The sequence below is a fragment of the Anopheles moucheti genome, chromosome 3 (genome assembly GCF_943734755.1).
Source record: "Anopheles moucheti chromosome 3, idAnoMoucSN_F20_07, whole genome shotgun sequence".
NCBI classification, from domain to species: domain Eukaryota; kingdom Metazoa; phylum Arthropoda; class Insecta; order Diptera; family Culicidae; genus Anopheles; species Anopheles moucheti.
In genome coordinates, this window is record NC_069141.1 from 66,803,984 (window position 1) to 66,827,775 (window position 23,792).

At 46.4% G+C, this 23,792-nt stretch overlaps 1 protein-coding gene across 1 annotated transcript in view; it reads left to right on the forward strand.

Annotated features, from left to right (window-relative positions):
- LOC128302044 (uncharacterized) overlaps positions 1–23,792 on the forward strand; it is a 94,194-nt gene that overhangs the window by 54,406 nt on the left and 15,996 nt on the right. Inside the window, exons 6-7 of the mRNA XM_053038759.1 lie at positions 15,372–15,457; positions 18,564–18,800. Coding sequence (XP_052894719.1) covers positions 15,372–15,457; positions 18,564–18,800 — 323 coding nt within the window. The remainder of the gene's footprint in view (positions 1–15,371; positions 15,458–18,563; positions 18,801–23,792) is intronic.

The following is a 23,792-nucleotide window of genomic DNA, read 5'->3' on the forward strand; positions in this document are numbered from 1 at the left end:
GTGCTGACTCATTTTGGTAGGTTTGATTGTTAATATGAGAGCATGAGCCCGGAGAAAGTGCGAGAGAAAGAGAGATCAACTCTTCTCCACGTAGAACACACATCGAACTGCAGAAACTCATTTCCACGTACCATACACATCGAACTGCAGAAAATCCATTCAAAAATTAAAAAAAAGTTCGCAGAGTATTCAAGTAAAATTCCATACGTGGTGAGAAACAGTAACAGCTAACTCTATCATCTACATCATTATTACACATGCTTTATATTACTTGTGTAATATTTCTGTTTTTCACTGCACGAATTACTTTTGTTAATTACCACAAAAAAAACGTCATTTCATCAAATTGATACATTCCACCCTGATGCTTCCGGGCATGGTATTGACATATCCTGCCATATTAACTCCCCAGGGCCATAAAACGCTCACGCAAGAAGCAACAAAAAAAAATTCCGCTCGCCATTAACAATTCTGTGGACAATTTTTCATCTTTCAGCACCAACGCAAATTATGCATCCGATGCAAACCGATTGGCAGGATGAGAAATGTAGGGCGGAAGTTTATTTCTGTTCACAACAGATCGAACAGGATCATCCGTTCGGGTTATTGGGGGAGAGAGGGAGCGGAAAAAAGCGGGAGAAACCGAGGTTGGGGAAATGACGAAAAAATATGACCGAAGCGGAACGCGAGTAGCAACGAACAAAAATAATCCATTCTGCACACCTTTGCTGAATTACCGATGCCGTGTGCGCTACACTCGTGCAGGCGTTGTCCCCAAGGAGGTTTACCCTCCTCTTTCCGGCTCGCGCGCGCCCTTACCGAACCACCGGGAAACACACGTTTGCAATTATTGTTCCGGGAATGAATATCCCCTCCTTCCGTCTGGTTCCCCATCCCATCCCGTCAATCCCGGGAATTCCATCCTTCTGCCACCAAGAGTTCCAGGGGCCGCGTGTGAAGAAGGTGGGTTATTTTTTGCCGCGCGCATGTTTCGATGTTGCACGGTGTTGCGGGGCCAAATATCAGCAACATATCACGACGACGACGTCGGAGGGGGTTTTGTGCCTCCACACGTCCCAAACCCAACCCCAAAACCGAAACCCGGTGCCATTCATTCTGTAATGAGAGGTTGGGAGTGTGCAACAACACACAAAACAAAACGGAAAAAGCACGACATGAGAAAATGCTACAACCTAATGGAGTCCCGGTGAAGACTCCCGGGAGGAATTGGAACAAAATGAGCGTCAGCAAACGCGCGGACACAGACGGGCGCGGGAGTGGAAAAATGAGGGAGGGAGGGAGAGGCAACAAAAAAAACATCATCCAACGTGCAACATAACTCACACCAGGGAAAGCATTTCGGACAGGGCATGTGTGTGTGTGTGTGTGTGAATCGAGGGAAGAAAACGGAAACATTTTCACTCTGCGGCGAGAAGAATTGCTGTCTGCGGTGATGTACTGCAATATTGTTTCGCATTTTCCACCTTCGCGCGGTCAGAGCGATGTGCTGGGCCGGACGCGACCACCACCGCCGTCCGCGCGTTGCGTTTCGGGGAACATTTTCCTTCGGCATTCTGGAATTTCGCTGGAAAATGTGTATGCATTTTCATCATTTCCTCCATCGCGGCCGTGGACTGGCTGCGCAAACCGCCGGGGACTTGGGTCGCTGTGTGCATTTTTTGTTGTTGTATATTTCAATGGTAAAAGAACGCCGCACTATTGTACTGCTTTCCGATGGAAAATGCATCAATGGACGAAAAAACACTAGAAGCACGGCCCGTGCTGTTCCGCAGGACTGGTAGTTAGCATTGCATTGCGATGCCTTTTGCCTGGGAGAGTGATGATGCCAGCCACTCTCCGCGGCACAAAATCTCGAAGGGATTTAGTGTGCTGTTTGCGCGGCATGTACCTGCTCGCCTTCTGCTCGGTGCATCGCTGGGACCGGGCGCGTAGTAATTTGCGCACCACGGGCACGCTGTAGCCCAAGCCGTGTACGGGCAATTCGGTTAGTGCCGGTGGAACAAAATCGCAACACATCCCGATTCAAAGCAACCGATAACCCGTCCCCATCCCAGTGCCGAACGAATGCCGGATTTGGTTTTATAGGAAACGTTTCATTGTTACGTCCAAATTGTTGGGGGGGGGGGGAATTAAGGGGTGTTTTAAAGAAACGAAAGGAAAAGAAAACTAAGCCGGCACGATTTGCACGTGAATGGTGCCAAAATGATCGGGAATCGTTGCATGGTGGAGGAGCGCAACATGAAATGCTGGCCATAAATAATTGTTTGTGGGGATGAGTTTTAGATTTATATGTTTTAGTTAACGTTGTGTATTATGATTTTTTTTTTGTTGGACGATTTATTGAAGAGTGAAGATGAAACTTCAAACAAGCCAAAAATTCCATGAAGATTCATTAATCCTCGAAGCTCTTTGAGGATTAATGAATCTTTAAAGAGTCAGAGTTATTCGTTCAGTACTAATATTCGTTCAGAATCATTCATGCGAATCAGATTCAGGACAGTACTCGAGATCGGCGGACCGCGTATGTCGAATCTTAATGCAATTTCGTTCATACTTCAAAGATACAGAGTCGATTCCCATGTTTGCTCTTGATGTATTCAGCAATTCAGTCATTTTTTTTATAAATAATCAAGAAAACCAAATATTTCCGATGACAAAGGAAGGTATTTTCAACTAATTTATCACCTTTATGGTTTAAATTTTGTGCTACTAGCTAACACTCAGGTGTCATATTTCCTAAAACTGTGTGTTTCCGGATTCTCGCATAAGAGAAACCGTGTATCACGGGGACTGCCTGTATGTTATAAAGCAAAAAATATATAATCCTATTAATATTTTTGAAAAGCTTTTAACATAACCGAAAGATTATTAATGGATGGATCGGCTGTTCTCATTAACACAACATGCAAAACCCTTCTTCTGACTGTTCCTAACTGTTAGTGATCGTTACTGTGAGTGACTTTAGAAACGTATTACTTTCGAACATTATTCTGAAGAACTAGGATCAGTTTTACACATAACTCAAATTTTCCTGTGCTTTAAACCCATAATTACTTAAAGTTGTAAAATGATCGGGGACCCAAGAAAGGGCTCATTTATATGCTTCATAATCGATATTGCATGTGAATGCCAACATTCAGAGTGTTTCTTACAAAGTGAGGCATTATTGTAAGAGAAATGTAAGTATTAAAAAAGTATTTCTTGCAGTTGCAAATTCGCAGTACAAAAAAGATCAAATTTTGGACTTAGCTACGACCTATTCTTCACACATGTGCTGCAGTAAGCTTATGGTGCTGTTTCCTTTGATTCGTTCAACTCCTTTTGTCCTTTTGGCTCTGCCTGCTTGTTGTTTATGTTCGAGAAACCAGTTTTGCTCCGTCCCTTTTTGGAACGATGCATTTTTCCACTGGGTTTTTTTTTGTTTTGTTTGATTCCTTTCCAACGCCAGACCAGAAATGCAGCGATTTGTATTCCTAACCATCGCCAGACGGTACTGCATTGTACGGGCTCGTTGCAAGAAGCTGGTCCTGCTGGTTTAATCTTATTCCCGCTGCTGCTGTTGCTGCTTACTAATGCCTGCCAATGGCAACACTATCACCGAAACTCTCTACATCCAATTCGAATTCGAATGTTGCGTGTTGTAGTACCGGAGTTCATCTGGCTTCGCTTTTCCCCTTTTTTCTATTTGTGTGGGTGAAAGGAGGGAGGAGGAAAGTTCCGTACCGGAAGAAAGAACACGGCCAGTTATGATGCTGCATGCAATTTCTGCTTCAGCGTCTTTTTTTGACGCGGTGCCTCCATTTTCTAACCATTGCATTATTGGATTTGCATTTGCGAATCGAAACGAATCGGAAACCCGGAAAGGTACAAAATATGTGGTAAAAGGCATTTTTGGGTTGGTTTTTTTCCTTCTTCTACTTTCCCGATCTGTTTCAGACATTTTTTTCCGATTTTCCCAACCTGTCCTAACCGGCCATTTTTGTGGTCTTTTGCCCAGGTTACTGTTACTGTTCCTTGGCTTGGAACATCCGGACCCGATCGTCATAACCAATGGCTTCTGTATATTTTTTTTTTGTTGTTGTTGATGCTGCACAATTAACGCGTTTTTTCGCCCTTTTCCTTGTGTGTGTCATTTCGGTGCCTTGCCTGCATACCTTTGCATCACATGCCGGGGTCGGATTTATGGGGGAGCGGAGAGAAATGTTTTAAGACGCAGTCCCTCGGCAGCTTCATCCCGATCAGATCAAATTGGCCCGACAGCCGTACTGTGGCTAGACTGCGCCACAAAAAGGAAACCAATGGAGAAGCGAAGGCAAACAGAGACATGTTCTGCTATTCACACCGTGGTGCCCAGTGGCACGGTGCAACGTGTCGATCGAAATGCAATTATAAGTGTTTCGATTACCAATCTAGACGAACAGGCCGTTATGCTGTAGGATTATTCTTTGAATCCACTTCCCAATTTTACTACCATTCTTATGCCACAATAACTGTCGGGACAAATTTGCATGCAACGCCTACAGTAGCATCCTTGGCGCATGTCAGCTAATTGCAGCACACATGAGGGCAGGGATAATTGGACAAGTTTCCAGCGAAGCGTGTACGGTGGCTTCGGTCATCTTTCTTGGCAGTACATTGAAATTTGATTTTCAAACAGCTTACCAGACCAGACAGCACGTGTATGCGAGTACAAAGATGTTCCGAATGGTCAATTAGACAGACTCCGTTACAAACTGTTTGCGCTGCAAAGTGTAAAGTCTTGAGCAACAAAGGAGCTTCTACGAATGCCGGTGTAAAAAGTTCTGCTCCTTGTCAATTATTTCCTTCAGCGCTGTGCGCTGTAACACCCCAAAAAAGCACTAATTGACGGTACTTTCCATCTGGAATTTGCCAAACGGGGTGGCGTTTTCCCGGAGCAAACTGCCACGTCTCGGCGGGTGCATTCTACCGGTGCAAACATTGTAGTATCTTATTTCATTCGAACTCTTCGCTAGGAAAAAGCTGGAGACAACATTCGAAAGTAAACTCTTCCATCGTAAGTCGGTTTTCGAATTTGATGGCCTACCGGGGTGAAGAAAACACAAGAAACTTGTCCGTTTGGCACGGTAACGGGATCGGGTGCTGCTACAAAAGAAACAGGAAGACGAAGAAGAAGTCATTAAACTAACTGAGTATCATTCCAACAGCCGCTTGCCAGGGAAAAACTAATTAACAACTTTTATACCTTTACCTACCTTCCCACTGGAGCTTCCAACGCCGAAATGCCGCTCACCACCGTACAGCGAGCAAGAGATGCCTTACGGGTGGAGAGGGGTTTGGATTGGAATGCGCTTCCTCCAGGCGTTCAGTGTAAGCGCGTGTGTCGGGATGCCGGTGTCAGTGTGCTGTGTGCAGCGAACATACGATACATTTCCCGCAAAAGTGCATCAAATCTTGGGCTATCAAATCATCTTCAACATCAAAAACCGGAGATGCTCTTGGTTGCCGACCCCACTAGCGAGGGTTGGCTGTGAGTTCAAAGAGCTTACTCACCTGGAACGGCAATCAAAAGTTTACAAACGTACCGCAAACTGCAAGGCACGCTGTGTGTCGAGGGGTACGTGTTCGAAGTTCCTCTTTAGAGAGCTATCAAACAAATTTAAACTATACTATCACAGCATTATTGCAGAAGTACGAATCTTTGCACATACTTACAGGCTGTAGGGATTCACGAGAACAGTTCTCTGTTCCATTCTTGGATACTATTTTAGTAACTCAATTTATTGAATTCTATTTAATGACTCACAATGAAAATCACAATACTTATTAAACTTAAACATTTTTCAAAAATAAAAAGGTAAAATATTAAATGGATAAAGCTAATAAAGCTATATCAAAAAAATACCATGCGATTCTACGAATTGTAGATAGTAAAAAGCAATTTAGTTAGTAAAAGAACAACTGTATACAAAGTGACCTCAAGCACTTTGGAAGTGTTGACCATGATTATAAGCAATAATCAAGCTGAGGGCGAATGTACTTGTTCGTGGGATCATCCAGAATGCGCGGATAGCCAGCGACTAATGCATCCTGCGATGCAATGTACAGCAGGTTATAAATTTTCCAGTATACACCGCGCATGTTGCGCGACGGATGGAACAATCCATGCAGCTTGTACTGCAACAACCTGATCGGGCCGAGCAACACCTGCAAGCCATCGATCGCTTTCAGGAAGGCGCGCGTACCATATGGGGCGATGTTTCGAAAATGTTCAGCCAGACGTAGTTCAGCAGATGGGTCAGCACATCCTCATAGCCCTGCCCGCACACACCGAGTGACAGGTGCTTGATTGCACTGCAGGCCACCTGGCGGTGTACTAGGTCGCGATCGATCAGTGCATCCAACAGCAGTGGACTGACGGCGTAGATGACAATCTGAAGGACACTGCCTTCAGCACATCCCCTTATGCACGTTCGACTCCGCCGCACGCGGTACTCGTCCATGAGGGCAGGAAGCACGGTAAACGGTTGGAACGTTTCCGCCACGATTGAGATGGCAACCGTCGACCAGAGCCGGTCTCGGCGCAACTGCACCTTCTGATTGTCGCAGTGGTTCCCGGATGTGCTCGGCTCGATACTGAGCGCATTGAGGGCGATCGTGAGCGAGACCGGCATTGCGGAAATGACCGCACACTTCAAGGATCTGCTGCCCCGGCTTCGATCCATCCTCGCGAACCGCCACCCGAAGGTGCAGGCGAGCTGCATCGAGCTGGTGGGATGTTTCGCCCAACATGCACCGGAGTTCATGACGGCCCGCGAGTGTCTGCGCATCAGTTTTCAACTGCTCGAGCTGCTGAATGTCGATAGCAAAACGATACGACACTCCACGGGCAGCACTTTTGGCTACATCGCCATGAGCTTCATCCCTTCACTTTATCGAGGACGCGATGCGAAGTACCTTTGTGCGAGGTGGAAAGATTTGCCATTTCTAGTGCTATTTTAATACAGCAACAGCACTTCACTACACAAGGACACAAGCTTCTACTTGCCTTCCGAAGTACACGCCAACACGTGGCTTGGCGAGAGCGCGAAATGATCAAGGGGCGAAATTAGTCAGGTCAACTTGCGTTTGATAATTTCGGGTGAAACGGCGGCGAATTTGACAGCGCATTGGACCCGTACACACTATCGAAGAATTGAAAACAGCTCCAAGTGCGATCTCACACCGCGAGAACAAGTTCAAAAAGGATACGAATGTCATTCAACAACTGGGGGGATTCAAAAGGCCGTATTAGCAACTTTTCTGAATATTCTCCCCAGAATACACAATTCGGCGCTTGTGTGCATTTTACACACAGTGATTTATTTTGTGTTTATCTCCCCAAAACATTCTGCCTGGCCTACTTCAATCGTAGCCAAATCGCAAATGTAAGTAGCAACGATTCCACGGTTCCCCGGCCGTTGAGTTCAAGTGAATACGAGAGCAGGAACTGTAGCCGGATATTGAAGTAGTTACTGGAAGTTGTTCGGAATTCCACGTTCCACCGGCACACCGTTTCGCTCGAAAGTCATCCATCTCACAGGTGAACGGTTCAGCGTAAAGCAAATGGTGCTACTGACAACTCTCGCGCAGCACGCGATGTTCCGGAAGCTGTCGAGCGGCAAAAGTGCATGACGTTCCGCAGAGGCGTGAACGAATGTTGGTGCGGAATTGCGCGAGTTTGCGCTTCGGCGAAGGGTTTTCCGAAAGTGGGCCGGATTGATTCATAAACAACCAGCACGAACCGTTCCGTTCCTGTTTCTGTGCGAATAGAACGAACAGAGATTGCGATGATCAAACCCCGTGCCCCGTTTGCTCTGGGAAGTTTCGCTGTTACTTTCCCGGTTAGCCGTGGACTGGAAGGAATAATGGGAACAGTCTCTAGAAAGAGCAAAAATAAAATAAAGGAACCGCTGTTGATTATTAATTAAGCGTGTCAACAATCCGTGGACGAGAAAGTTGATGGTTCTAGTCCCTAGATTTTTCCTACAAGCAAGTTTTCATTTTGCTGCGTTTTTGCCTCCTTTTCCTGCTGAACCTTTCGCAGCGCATTTAGTCTCGACAGTTGTTTCGTTTTAGGTAAAAGCATTTGCTGCAGCCCGAAACAGTTCGATTGAGTTTCCATGGTTTTTTACCACTTTCGGGCCAACTTTAACTTTGGCCTTCATTATGCCTCCGGACATCGGGCGAAAAAATCGAATCATGAGTTCGGCCATAAAATCGGACCACCCATTCAACGGCCTAGAACGAGCAAGAGCCGCCACGACCGCCGACCATTACCGTTTTCTTTGTAGCAACCAGTCAGTTTGGCAGCGGGCGGCCATATACATTTCTGCTCAATTCATTCCGTCGGAACGAATCGCTTTCGGCGCTCTCTAGCCCTGTTACGGTGCAGCTATAGAAGATAAACTTGGGACAACATTTTAATTTGATATTCCTTTGCTCACGCAACCGTACCAAGGCGCAGGGGCAAAAGGCGACGCAAAGGGGCGCGTAAGAAATGGAACGGGTTTCGGGGTCCTAAACAAACATATGCGGTTTTGGAAGCGTTTGCCACAGCATTTGCTTCTCCCCATGCTTCTCCACACAGCCCCGTGTGTGTGTGCATGCGGGTGTTCGAAGCTTAGGACAGAAGTTTAAAAGGATCCAACCGAAACCGGGGACGGACGAGCGGCTTGACTCACGACAGAAACCGTGGCAGGAAATCAAATAGAACCGGGAAAGTGAACCATTTATTTTAGTCATTCAAACGTTCGCTCCCGCCATCCCCACACAGCCGGCCCGACACGGCTTAGGCTTTTAAGGGGTTTTCGGCACACGAGCTATTGGTTCTCCATCCCCCCCCCCCCCCCCCCAACCCCAAAAAAACGACAAAAAGTAGAGAAGAATCAACGCTAAGCTCGAAAAGTTTTCAAGCACCCGCCATTGTCCTTTGACTTCAATCCAATCGCATTTGTTTGTTCTGATGGTGGTTGCTGTTGGGGAGCAAGGGACCGAGCATCCTAATCATATAAGGTCAAGAATTGTCGATAAAAACGATAACTTTGTGGACTACGAGTCCTCTCTTGGGTTTGGCAAGATGATAGTAAGACTTTCGGCCGTGTGCATGTTATGTGTCCCGACCGCAACCAAACTCAACCGAATTCCTTGAAAACAGGCCGTGATCGTACGATGCTCGATGCCGGAAGAGGATGCGTACGGGTCGCGCTTCCTAATACACATTCCACTCCACTCCACTCCACACTCGCAAAAACCTCAATCAAAAAACGTTGGAGCCCGTGGTCGAATAAAGATGTTTGCTTTTACTTCGCGATGACCAAACCGGAGCGGTCCCAAAAAAACCGGGACCTATTTTGAGTGATGTTTGCTCGGGTGTGGTCTTTATGTTGCTTCTTTTTATTGCTTGCCAAAAAACAAACAAATGTATCTTGCTCATTGTTAAGCGAAAACTGACGAAACACGGAAGTGCTTGAAGAAGAATGGGTTAGAAATTGTGGAAACTCGGGGTATTTTTTTTTCAACAAGAATTAAACCTACTTCACATCATTTTATTTGCCTACGAACATAAAAAACTTATTATTTCCCGTGTTAGCTACTTGAAACATATGCAAATATTGGTATAGATGTGGCAAGGAGAGCTTGGAAAAGCGCCACCCATTCAATGTTAGCTATAGTTATTTCCGCTTCAACATGCGGATTAATTTAATTTCCCGAATCTAATCATCTCGAAGGTGGTGTTCCGTGCATCCGGTTACTAATAACACGGTTAGCCCACGAAATTCCTCGTAAATTTATCCAAATCATGCTATTACAGTGTGTTCTACACACACTCACACTGTCCTTTTTCGCTTCCCAGGTCAGTGGGTGGATGGGTGGCCCGCGAGCAGCCCCATTATTCATGTAACCACCAGTGCTTGCACCAGTGTCAGGTTTTGGTCATCGTTTTCCACCGACAAAACAAGAGCATTACACCGGATTTAATATGCTTGGCACGGCATGGGTGTCGGATAATTGCAGCTCTCCCTTCTTGCTACGGTACTACACACTGCCATCCCGAATCGAATCGGTAGGTGTAGCCCTGTTTCATCAAACCCCACGGCACGTGGATTTACAAAACGCCCCAAATGAAACCCGCTGGTATTGCTGCACCTCGAGTGTGGTTTTTGCGCCCGTGTTACGGTCGGGCAAGCAATTACTGTTTGCTCCAACCGGGGGTCAACCTCTTTGGTCCCGTTTTCGTTTTGCTGCTACTGGCAGTTCCTTAAAACACACACCACCACCCCCCGTCGGTGCTACCGCGATGGCGATGGCAGAAGCGAAATGGAAATGCGCGAAATATACGAGCCACAATCAACTTAAAGACCTCGACCTGGCAGTAAGTTTTCTGCAGTTTTGGCCAGTGCCAAGCGCTCAAGATGCGTGGTACGGGGGACGCGGGACGCGGGTTTGTGGATATTACGACCATATGCACGAAAGAGCATAAGCAATTAGCTGGCCCTTTCCGAAACACTATTTCAGTGGGGCCAATAGTTGAAAAGCGTGAACCGGTGGCGTCTAACGACCGTGTGAGGCAGGATATCAGAATAAGCTAGCACCGCCGTCCGGCTAGCATTATTACAGCGGCAAAGCTGCACCGTGGTGGAGCAGCACCATAAATCAGCTTTTAATTGAGTTAGCAAAAGTATGGCCAAGCGACCCCACGTTGCATTGGGGCACACACGAGCGAAAGGACTCGGTACTGGGTGGAAAAAATGCAGCCACTATGTGGCAATTGCAATGGCAGTAGAGTTGTTTCCCTCAGTGGGGGGCGCCCATCGATGGAAGGGAACGATGATTAACGGTTGGTGGTTTGTAGTAAAAATTAGATTGTGTATTCAAGATACTCGATTCGGGGATAGTTATTATTCAATCAAATTTCGAACGACCGTTGAAGATAGAATCCGCGGTAACTTTAAATATTCATGGAGCTACGTTATACGAACTTCGCTACCCGAATATTTGAACATCCGCCATTGTTGCTTGCTCCGTTTGGGTTTAGTCTTGCAGTAGAGAAAACGATCTTAAAGGATAAATGCAACTAAAACTCAGGATGTGAAGGAAATAATTCTGATTGCTCTTGGAACGAAACGAAAGTCGCCTATAGTGGCCACTTCCCGTCTCACATAGCGTACGGGATATAATATCATGTTCGATAACAGATTATTATCGATTAGCTTAAACATCGAACGATTCCGGTTGTTTACGGCTCTGTTCTCGGGTGTTCTCTTGATGGTTCCCAGCCGCCCAGTTGATAGGTTTTCGCTCCTGGACAACTAATAACCTAATCATTTTTCGTCACAGGCTCCCGAACTCCGTAGAAGCGAGGAACATTCCCACGAGGAAACGCTGATTATAGCTTCCGGAACTACCGTGATATGTCCTCTGGCAATAGGAATCCTCTGTTTCGTTCGTTCTGGAGCAGAACGCAGTGGCCGGATATGCTACCATTTCGAACGCCACCAACACAAAGGCAAAGAACCGTCCGTGAAACGCATGGTGAATCTTAATCAGAATCTGCCCGGCAGGAAAGCTCCAAACGACCATTAAGAGTGAGATTAAATTTTAACTTTCAAACCTTACCATCGTTCCCTTCACTGTTTTCGCGCGCAGTTCACTCGGTGACTCTCGTGACAGGGACTACTTGTCAAAGCTTTCCGGTGTAGAATCCCTTCCGCGCGTATGCCGCACCGTACACCGGGACACCGTTGCACACGAACACAGGACAAGATTGCCTAATTAGTACACGGGGTGGTAATTTCTTGAACTCACCCCAACCCGGCCAACCCCGTGGCGCCGGTGCCGGTATCCCGTTCGATAAGAAAACATCATACCTTACGGTCGCTTTTAACCGCTCTGGCACCTCCTTAGCTTTAGCTTCCATCGCTTATCGTTGTGCGGCACGGGGGCCTATGGGCCCATCTTTCACCTTTTTGCCTCGGTCGGATTTTACTCGCAAGCGGAGCAACGTTGACGATACCTTTCGGTCGATAAACGTGTAACTCGATGGTGTACCGAGAATAAAACCAGCCGCTCGCTTGCACCGTACGCAACCGTACCTGCCAAGGCAGGGCAACTAAGCATCGTAAAAGATTTAGCTCGAGACACCGGGACGGCATAATTCTACGGTTTGGCTTTCTTGCTCTCGCATTTCGCGTCTTCGTTTGGTGAGTTCGAGAGGGGCAGCAACGAAACCGGGCCCCCGTTCCGCGACGGTACCGAAAGATTGGTACGAAAAGATTCCACAAATTTATGGCACTAATATCGGCAAATATTAGCAAATAACCGTTATCGATATGGATAACAAACACCACGTGTATATATACCCTGGTTTCCCGGCTCAAACGGTGGTCCCATTTGCCCAGGTGCGTCGGGTGGATGGCGAGCGCCGGGATGGAACGGCTTCACAAACACCTTCAGGATAATTGATAATGATGATGAAGCGATGAGGAACCGAAGGCGTTGTGTCGTCTGTACCGGGGAGGGAGGGGTGGAAAACACAGTTCAACAACAAGAAGGTCCCTTCGGAAGTCTCGTCCCGCTCAGTATCTCTATCATTCTCGGCAGCGTTGTTTCTTTTGCAGGCACACGGAGTTCTTGTTGCGTTAGCATGGGGGTAGAACGGTGGCTTATCAGTAACCATCAACCATCCATTGGTGCCAACCGTTTCTTGTGCGTTGTGACTTTCCATGCCTGGCGGGTCCTGTGTACAACGTGGGCGAGAGCTACCCGGAACGAGATGGCTGCTGCTAACGCTTGTGTCTCTCTCTCTTTTTCAGTTTTCCTCCAACTCTTTCTACAAGATGTGGTTGCAATTATGGATCAAATTAAATTTTCCCTATCTCGTACGCTTCATCGGTGCGCTGGTGCATGCACTTTTGTTGCTTTGCAGGTCCTTTTCGGTGTCCTCTCCACATACGACACACTTACTGGGATGGGGGAGTTGGGGTTCCGAGTTTAGTAGGCGGTGAACAATTTTGGCTACGGCAGTGAAACAGGACACCATCCATTTGCTTACCGGAAGCAATTCAACATTATACAGAGCAATGTCTACCATACGCCTCCGTGTGGTGCAGAGCTTTATTTTCACATTCTTCTGTTTTCTGGCCCCACCCCCATACGGACCAGCACAAGAGCTGTGCCGTTTGGGTGTTTGTTTAAACATTGCTAATAATCGGTTATCAGTTGATAGAGACGCTTGGAGTGTGTTGGAGCGTGCTGGAATTTGGTTTCTTGTCGCTGGAGGAATGCACGTACGAAAGCCAGTTCAAAACAGCTCCATGCAGCAGGAAAGATGAGATCTTCCGATAGTCCGATACGAAACTGCTCGTATAAGTAATTAAATACCGAGTCTGAAACTATTTGACACAAATTAGCCTTACGGTAGCGAAGCCGTAATTTTGTTATTAGCATGTGTACACATGGTATGGAAGGAACCAGCAGGAATTGGATGATGGAAAGATGTAAAGTGGTACCTTGTTTTATATTAATTTAATTATGCTTAAATGCTACTTTAATATTTTAATTGGCAGTGCGTTAATTGCTGATCAATTGTCAAACATTTTCTATTTGCCCATACTCCCAAGCAAAGTTTGAACAACTTTTAAATATGATAACTATAAGCAGTGTAAAAATGCCTACTTAATTACTAATCTGATCTTGGCTATTGTCGGTGCTGACTGTTGTTGTCTTGACACCCAGGACAGATGAAATTTTGGACGACTTTGAAATGCTTTTATTAGGCAATTTTCCAATAACTAAACAAGCAATGGAAATCAATTAACCAAGAAACTTTATGCTACGTTTACAAACTTCCCATTACACATAATAGCGATCATTTACCCTTTTCTTCCGTTTCTTCATAAACAATTTAATCGCTCAAATTTGTCAGCTCATAACCACACCCTGAAACATAAACATATAAAGTTTAAATCACTACTCCGAACAGCCGTGGTTGTAGCCTTACTGCTCAACTAACCTATATGGGTTTGATCCTTCTCGGTACTATCAACTTCAAGCGCTTGTCTTAGGGGAATGGGACCGCGTTCTTTGGAACCTTCCATGGCAAATATTTTCATCCGCATCCACCGACGCGGAACAATATCAACTAGTTTCGGCACAACTAACTCGTTCAATAAAATTCAAATTTATCCCAATTCTCGCCAACGCAACGCAGCGTTCCGACGGTATCGATCTGTGCGAACGGGCCGGGTTGTGAAGGTAGCGCTGCCGGCGCTGTTCTCGTCAAGATCACGGATGGATCAACTATTTCCCGACAAATTTTCCACTGCGCTGTTCCACCGCCACCCTCGCGTCCGGCTTGGGCTTGGGTAACGGTGTTTTCTTTTTTCCTTTTGCTAGCTTGCGCTTGAAAACCCATCATGAATATGCATTAATACCACGATCCTTTCTTTGCCGCCCTTTCAAAACCCAACCCAACCTCCTCCCTCCGGGCAGGCCACCCTTCACGGGGAAGGATTATTGAAAATGTATATGAGCTTGAGTGTGTTGATCCCAAGGCGGAAAGGCATCCTTGCGAAAATGGCAAAAGGTTTGTGGTGGGGGTGGGGGGTGGGAAAAAGGGTGGTAGTTTTCATCGCAGGTTAAAGTTTTCCTTTTACAGCATCTCCGTCCAACAACCCCACCATCCCGGCTTCCCGGCGCTTCTCCGGAAAAGCACTGGAAGCGATCGCTCCGTATGCTTTCTCGTACTTACCGGCGTTACTTCGTCCTGCGTCGCTCATGTTTTTGTTGTCCGCGACCATCGTACCCGTTTGCCATCGGTTCGAGTTTGCAGGCACTCTCAATAAACGTATATTTCATTTGAATATAGATGAGCCCAGTAACACTCTTTTTCACTTGACCGCGTACCAGCGTTCCGGCGTTGCTGCTCGGTGCACAGCACTCGGTGTCCTCTGGTGTCCTCCGCCTGGGACATGTCATTTTTCATTTTCACTCAACATGCGCCAAACGGAATCGATGACGGCGTAAGCTCTACCGCCCCTTTTACAGCAATCTGGACGCTTTACTGAACTGGCCGCGTGAAGCCAACCAAGCCCAAGAAATCGTGGAGCAACATTTCTGTTTACCTTTTAACGGTTGCAACCTGTTCCCGGTGGTGCTGCACCATCAACGATTTCCATTTCCGGTAGAGATTGGCACCCTTCTCTCTCTCTCTCTCTCGATCGCCAATCCCCGCCCAGCCCAGTTGTGAATTATTAGTTTGTTTTGCCGTCCCGTCCTGTCCGCCACATTCACTCACATACGTTTCTTTGCCCATTTTCTTCTCGTTGCAGGTCTTTCATGCACCGATGCAGGCAGGCACGCCGTTCGAATTTCGCATCCGGTACAAATTCATAAGTCAATCAGAGGCTATTGTCAGGTAAAATTATTCCACAGCAATAGACCGTGCGAAAAGGGTCGATGGTAGAGACCAACGCTCGGTGTTGGTGATGGAAAAAGAAAACAGCTCTAAAAGAACCGGCACAGCTGGAACTGTAATGAGGAAAGCCGATCGAGATAAGACAGCCCACGGGTGTGGGTGGAGTGGCTGGTACAACAAAATAGCATTTTCTGAAATAGGGCGGCCAGTAGTTGAAAGCTCCTTCGAGGAAACATGCTTTTGCTGGATGCTAAGTTGGGGGCCAAAATGGGGAATGCGATACGGAGCGACGTTGCAATGATCAAACACCGCTCGTATGGGGATCGATTCGGTGCCAAAAGGGGTTGATGCTGGTGTGCGGAGTGCCAAGCAAACATATCCTACGGATGGTGAATTCAACCTGATTTCAAAGTGTGCTCACGTACGAGAGAGACGCGCTTCAGCACCGGAAACAACAAGGCACCCGGGGTGCTCCACCGGCCACTCGGAAGCTCGAAGCCTCAGGATGGGAAACTCCAGTCACCTGGCAATCAAACTCCCTGCAACAGCTTCCATACCGTCGTGTGGATCGGCAAAATCGGCTTCCATAGATTTGCCTACCGATCGATCCGTACCATTCGGTGACAGTTTGACTATTGCATTTGACCCACCATCTTCATGGTATTGAACCTACGGGATGTGTGTGTGTGTGTGTTTAGCAGTCCGTTCGTCTTACTTCAGCATGATGACAGTATTCTCCGAGCAGCGCTCTTGTGTGCAGCGGAGGCAGTATCTAAGGTGGTACATGTTCATATTTCCATATGATTTGATTTCTCGCCCTATCTTCAATCCCGTCCACTACATTGAAGAGCTCTCGCTGTACGTTCAGCGTTGAAGGTGCAGCAAACACACAAACGCCGTGCGGTGTTTTAGAGTCGAACAAGCAAACAAACAAAACAGCAAAGATAACCGACATCACATCTTAGCAAATGGGGCAAGTTTTCCTGCAAATCGCAAAAGCAAATGTACGATTTGGGCACACAAACATTGGCACGGATTCAATCAGATTGGTAGATGGCAAAGTTTGACCGTTTTGGGCAAGATGTTGTTGCGCTGCACAGTAGCACTAGCCAAAACCGGTTTGGGGTTTTGGAAATTTTCATCAAACGCTTGCGTGATAACGTTGCGAGGCATCAACATTGTGAAAGTGGGGAAACGTTTAGACCCTATCGGTCAGAGAGTACGAGCGTCGAAACAGTTCCTTCCGTATGCCGTATGTAAGGTTGAGGCTCTTGAAAGGATTTTGCAATTTACTTGCATCTTTGATTCGTTAATTTATCGTGTAAGAAGTTTTTCTCATTTTTTTTTTAAGAAAAACGTTTCCGATGCAATAGCAAGAGTACTCTTTTGATGAGTTCTTTTGAAGTGCCATCTAGCCAATGATTTCCGGGCTCAAAAAAACAAAAAAACAACGATGAACAGGAAATGTTTCACTGGGAAAATTTCGATCTTTGAGAAGGTTGTGACCTGCGTTAGGGTAAAAACTAGGTTGGACACGTACTTTTACGAACTATCTACAGTGCATGTATTTGGAAAGATAAGCAAAACACTGAGCATTTTTTCAGATGGGGATCCATAAGAATAAAATGGAATAAACCTTTGCAACTTTAATACTTTGCTTGTAGTTCCTTAATAAAAACTCATTTTCTGCATTTTACACCTTCATTGGCTCACCTTTATATTACTAAAACGAAACTGAAACCTTTAAGCATGAGCTCTTAATTTACCATCAAAACACAAATTCAATGCCAAAACTGTACAATCTGTGTGCGGAGGGTAATGTTTTTGCATGCTTTCTACTTATGCTTAACAACCACGCTACACCCGACCCAAGAACATCAACAGCCAGCACCAAACTACAAGGAAACTTTTCACGTTTCAGGTGCTCCATTGAGAGCTTGTAGCACAATACGATACAAAATGGTGATTCGCGAGACGAAAAAAACCGGCTGAGACCGGCAAACAGTGTGGCAAAAGGAATGGAGCAAAACTGCCATTGAATCCAATCATAGATGGAAATGTTATCAAATTGGATATTGAAATGTTAAATAATTCAACCGTAGGGCTAGCGTAGGACAGGTTAGTGGCAGCGAGCGGCAGGCTACCGGGGAATGATAAACGGAAACGCCACTATCCTCCATCCGGTTGAGCGAGGTACACGACTGGCTGGCACTAACCATTGCCAAACCGATACGTACCGAGTAACGCCGACAAAGAAAATGGCGTGACGTTTGTGGAGATTGTAACACTCATTTCCCTGTAGTGCCTTGTGCCGTTCACCGTAAAACCCACGCAACTAGCCAGCTCAAAACCCGACCATAGAAGAAACAGAAGAGAGAAAAAAAAGCCAAATCAAACCAGAACAATCTAGTGAATTAAACAGGAAGAAAACGCTCCATTGTGTGCGAGTTCTGGGAGGAGTTTTCTTTCCCGACATCATCCACGACCAGTCCATCATTTCGTTACTATTTCTTATCCGGGGGCTCACTTTCATTTGCCACTTTCCGCTGCGTCGTCACCGCCCGCTGCCATTCCATTTTATTCAACTCAATTTGAAACCGATGAAGTAGAAAATTGAGCACCAAAACACTTCTCATTTTGCGTCTGTTGACCCGGCCCGGCCGGGGGAAGGTGGGCAAATATTTCCGTCCGTTTTTTTTTTTGTTTTTTTTTGTTCTCATTTAGCGAATCCTCGTCGGATTCCCCCGCTGTACGTTGACAAAAATTGATGGAATGGAATAATTTTCCGCAAAAAAAAAACCGTTCACAGCAACATCTTTCGTTTCGATTAAAAACCGATGTCCGAAGCGTTTTGTAACGAAATCGATATTTGGAAGCCTTACGCCAACAGTTTGTTGGGGTTTCTCGTTGTGTTGTGTTTGCATTTATTTATATTTTCTGTACGCCGAACCAGTTTTTCAACTGTAGATACTTTAAGTCACCGTTGAACTTCTCGTTGCAAAAGAGAGTGTATTGTGTTTCATCACCAACATCGACGCTGTGGACCATCGTTCGTGGAGCATCCTTGCCGTGATTTATGTTAACTATCATTTCAATTTCCCCACAGGTACGGTGCACCGAGCGAATTGCTAGAGCTGGGACGGGTCACACCGGGGACGTACTGTACGCGACAGTACGACGAATGCTATCGGAAAAAGTGTCGTCTCCAGAGCCCGAACTATCCCGGAATGTATCCACGCAATGTCACCTGTTATTGGACCATCCGGCAGAAGGTGGTACCGACCTGCAAGCATGCCATGGTCGCAATCAGCCAGGAAAACGAACACAAAGCGCTTGTTAAACGGTGAGTACAATTTTTAAATCATTGTATCATGATTTATGCTATTTTTTTTATATGTTTTAAGACAACACAGACAGTACGCTATTTTCCAAAAGTTTAGCAACGTGAATCAAAAATAGTTTTATCTCTTAACTTCCTTGAAAATCACAAACGGGCCGGCAAGTGGTCGACTCACACACACAAATCCTATTGTATCGCGTCCGCTTACGCTTAAAATCCCTCGGAAAAGCTTAAAGAATTACCCCGTTTGGTGCGGCAAACTAGCTCCGTCCATATCCCATTCCGTTTGTATTTGGGGCTTCTTAGCGTTACCGTGGACAAAGCTTTTAAGGGTAAACAATGCTCCCGATGAAAGATGGCTTTAAACTTTTGCTTAAAACTTTATCCCTGTTGGCAGCCATTCGCTTAAATATTGTCCGGAGCAGGGCCGGAACAAAACCCAGCACAAGACAGGAACCGCAACTTGTGTATCGCGGACACACAGAAAACCCTTTGGCCCAGGAAGTGGGGTTGTTGGAGGAAGAGGGAAGTCAACTAGCGCGCGTCGTGTCTAAAATTAGGCTAGACCTGCCCAAAAACTCCTCACACACACACACATTGCGCACTAAACAGTGCCGCGATGTTTAAGTGACTGCCAAAAGTGCTCCAATTGTAGCAAAACGCAAAGCGCGGTCGCCTGTCGTCCTGTCCTGTCGCGATCCCCCGTCCAGCGACGGATGGAGGTGGCAGTGGGGTAAAAGAACTTTTCACTTATAATGTGTTTCCCTCTTGTGTTGTACGATTGTTTTTCTTTCTTTAGCGACACCGCTGTCCGCTGTCCCTGGGCAGACAGTGGTTTGGGTGGTGGTGCTGCTGCTTTCCGCCATCTTTTTTTCCTCCACACTCGGTGGGGGCCACACTGTTTCAGTTTTATTTAACTTCTTCTGTTTTTTTTCTCTCTTGAATTCTCCCTTACTTTTAGTCGCATTTTGTACAACAACTTCACACAGTGTTCCGGCCCCCCCTTTCCCACCGTGTTCCGGTTGTCGGTTTCCGGCAGTTGTTGCGGCACTCGGGCGGTCGTTCGGTGTGGCGTGGAACTCAAACAGGAGCAAACTTTTCACACAACTTTTCATTAATTTAATTCTTTTTGTCCTACCGCCTGTCCTTCTCTCCACGGTGCGATTGCTCATTTGGCAAACCCCTTTTATCCTAGATCTCAACCGTCTGTTCGTGTACACTCTGTTTTTTTTTGCCCTCCGCCCTCCGGTGGCCGCAAACACCTTCAGGATGTTTTTTTTTTTTCGTTTTTGCTTCTTGGTGTTGACGCTAAAAAACCGGGCAGCTACTAGAAAATTGCAAACTCTGATTTGAGGTTTAAAATAAAAGAAAATGTGCCACCCCCTTCTGTCTTGTGTTCCAATACTTGCGTAAACTCGTTCGCAAGTCCGCAAGCCCGGGCAGAACCCGGGAGAAACTATAATAAAACCTTCCACCAAAAACACACACATTTCCATCACGATCGAAAGCTTAAGAAAAGCGGTACGCCAACGGTGAGTTGCGAGGAAATGGAAAGCTAAAAAACATACACCCCCCCCCCCTCCCTTCGCGCACACCGCCCGGCACACGCCACACGACGGTGTTTCTTTCGGGTGGCAAGGAAAGAATGTGGGCACAAATTTATTTAATAATTCAGCTCGTATTAAAAGCTTTCCGAGTGGCGTCTTGCAGAGGTTCGCGTCGTTGCAAACCAGCGAGGCTTCGGCACACATTATTTCGGTTAGCGGAAATAGCAAATTCTCTAGCGCTGAAAACTCAGCGGAAACAGAGCTCAGCCCGGAAATGAATGGATGGAGATGTGTGAAAGGAGGAGGGGAGAGGAGCGTGTGTATTTGCAGTTCACCGGTTTTCACCGGCACGATCGGACGTTCGACGGGTGTGGAGTGAAATTACCAAACGAAATGGAATTTAAAAGTTGTATGAGATCTCTCCACCCCTTTGCGTCCATCGCTTCATTTCGACGCACAACGGTTCTCCACGCACGTGGCAGTAGGTGTACTTTTTTTTTTGGATCGCGAACAAGAAGCGAACCGCGTGTCCGCTCCGGTGCCGCGGTAAGAAAAATAACAATTGCTACCGGAGAAATCCGCGCTTTCCTTTGGTGCGCGTGCAATTTCACGGGATACTTCGCGAAGGACTTTAAGCTCACCTCACCGGTGGTACACACGCTTGCTTGGACCTCTTTTTTTCCTTTGCACGGTAGAAGACAGGCGAATTTCTAATTTCGACTCACATTCGAACGAATCTCCACTTTCGACAGCACCATCTCCTGTCAGCCAGGTATGGGTGTGTTTGTGTGTCGCTTCCGGGGGCCCTAAATGACTGTATTTTTCCGTGTCAACATTTTCACAACGGCGCAATAATCCACGTGTGTGCGTGCGTACGAGTGGGCGCAGCAGGGCTTTTGCAACATGAGCACCGAAGGACATTTGCATTTGCATAACGTGTCAAACACACAGTTGTGCTGGTAGTATCGCTAGTAAATGATTCGTGCTGCTGTTGTGCGGATTATGGGGTACGGTGTTGTTAAGGTGTGCGTATCGTTTGATAAGGATATCTTAAAACCGCCGCTGCTTAAAACCTTCAATTCCACGCGCTTAGAGTTTGGGGCTTTCCGCTCTATATGAATTTGCGGTGTTCAGGGAAGGTATGGGAAAATGTAATAATGGTAAAGTGCTATGTTTATGGTGCTTAAGTGTTAAACTTTACAGGTTTTGCTGGTGAACATACGAAATCACACCAAGCTGAGTGTGAAAAGTGTATTGATAACACACATAATTTAGTAGTTTACACTAGAACTATCAACCATTTCCAGTGACAAAATGACTGTCAAATGTCCATTCCGTCATTCCGATGTTAAAGCATAAACATAACATAGTAAACATAGTAAATCGCGATCTTGATTAGTGCAACACCCCCACCTACATCAACAAAAACCCCATTGTGCGATTGATTGTATACTTTTGGGCGTATTGAAAACAAAAACGCCTGAAGGTATGCAATGTGTTGTGTTGCGCATCGTACGCAATCCATTGTATTGTGGCTTTAACTGGAAACTATTTTCTCTAATTAATGAAACTATTATGTTGAGTATTTAGTAGCGTAAAACAATTGATTGGACCCCATTTTTTGATTGATTGGCATTCGGGATAAAAAGCAAATAGACAGCAACATGCAACGGTGAACGGTGTGTGAAGCACTGAAATAAATCGTCAACTTTTCAGCTTTTTCCCACCGCAATGCTGCGCCTGTTTTGTCGTTCAATCAGGCCGCGGGGAAAACTGGTGCGCCCACTTTTCGCTACACCGCACCATTTCCGGCTTGTTATCGCCCTCCTTACACACACACACACACACACGGAGGTAAACACGGACAGTATAGTGCAGCGGGTCGGTCGATGGTGGTACCGTTTTCAACATAATTATCATCGTTCCCATCATCGTAAACAACATATTCGGCATAGTCATGCTCACTGTCGCGTGACGTGCTTTTCCCGCCCTGGTCATCCCCTCCTTCCCCTTTCTCCGCCTTCAAGGATTGCAGGAGTGTTCCGACACCAATCGCCGCTTCACACCACCTTTATCAACTCGCTCGCCACTCGCCCTGTTCTCATTTTCCCACACCGACACTGATTTTCTACATGTCACGTAAATGAAGCGGAAGTTTCACTTAGTGTGTGTGTGTGTGTGTGTTTGAGTATTTCCGAAACCTGTGGTTTATGGTATTAAATACTTAACAGAAACACGCACACAAGAAGAAGAAAAAAAAAACATTATCCGCCTGCATTTTGGGGTGAAGTCCCTCCGTGAAGTGTTGTCCTCCGTAATGGGGTAACGGTCGCTAAAAGCACACAGCACTCACCTCATCCTGTTGTGCCCTCTTGTGCGTTATAATGCGTCTTCCTTCACTTTCCCCTTTCCACTTTCCGGCCCCACCCACCTTGGGAGTTGGCCGCGTCGGCAGCAGATCGTTAACATAATTAATAATGAATCATTATGAAAATTTTCCGGAAATTATTTTAATCCAACGTTTCCCAACCTGGCCCTTTCTGCACATCGGCGACGGGACAAAAACGCCAACTGAACGTTTCACTTTTCCTCATGGGTTTTTTTTTCTCCTTCCCCACCGGAAAATACTCTCAGTTCTTCGCTCCTAACACGGGTCTTTTTTGTGTGACCCAGTGTGCTTTTGGTCTGTGTGTGTTTCCTTCTTCATTCACAACACCCAAACAGACCAACGGAGCGCAAGAAAATAACAAGAAGTCCCTCAGCTGTTTCGGCCCCAATGGCGCACCCTCCCCCTTTGCTACTAAAACGGCGCTCAGTCACGCGAATCGTCAGTCATCGGAAAAATCAAGCCATGGCTCGATTCCTTCACCAAACTTTGCTCGTTCTGTTCATGTTTGCTTGACGGCTGCGCCGCTTTGGGGAAAAATTGTTATATTTATGAATTAATGTTTAATTTTCTTCTCCCTCCACATACCACACCACACTAATTCGCACCCCCTACGCCCATTTCGTTCTCCACACACACACACCCCCCAAAACTTGCCCCATTATCGACTTCATCAAGCATTTTGTCGCTTCGCCTTCGTCCTAGCCGTGCGATTCCACCGAAGGGAAATTGTTACAGCCCAAGTAAAACCGGCCATAAAACTTTGACTTGCCCGAACGACGAGCGTCTTGTTGGTGCTATTGTTATTTCCTCGAGCGAAACTGGAATTCGCTGGTCCGTACGCCAATATTGTTGCCAAATAATGAATGCCAACGGAGAAATTCATTGCACGGTAAGGCGAATAGGCGAAAAGGCTCTCCGTGTTTTTAGGAATCCTCTTCATTTTCCATTTTCTTTTCGCGGAAGAAGTACCGGGCTCAAGAAAAACCGTCTTTTGGAGTCGGATTGCGACCCCCGGAAAGCTGCTGGTGATCCGCCCACTAGAGGCAAACCGGACGAACC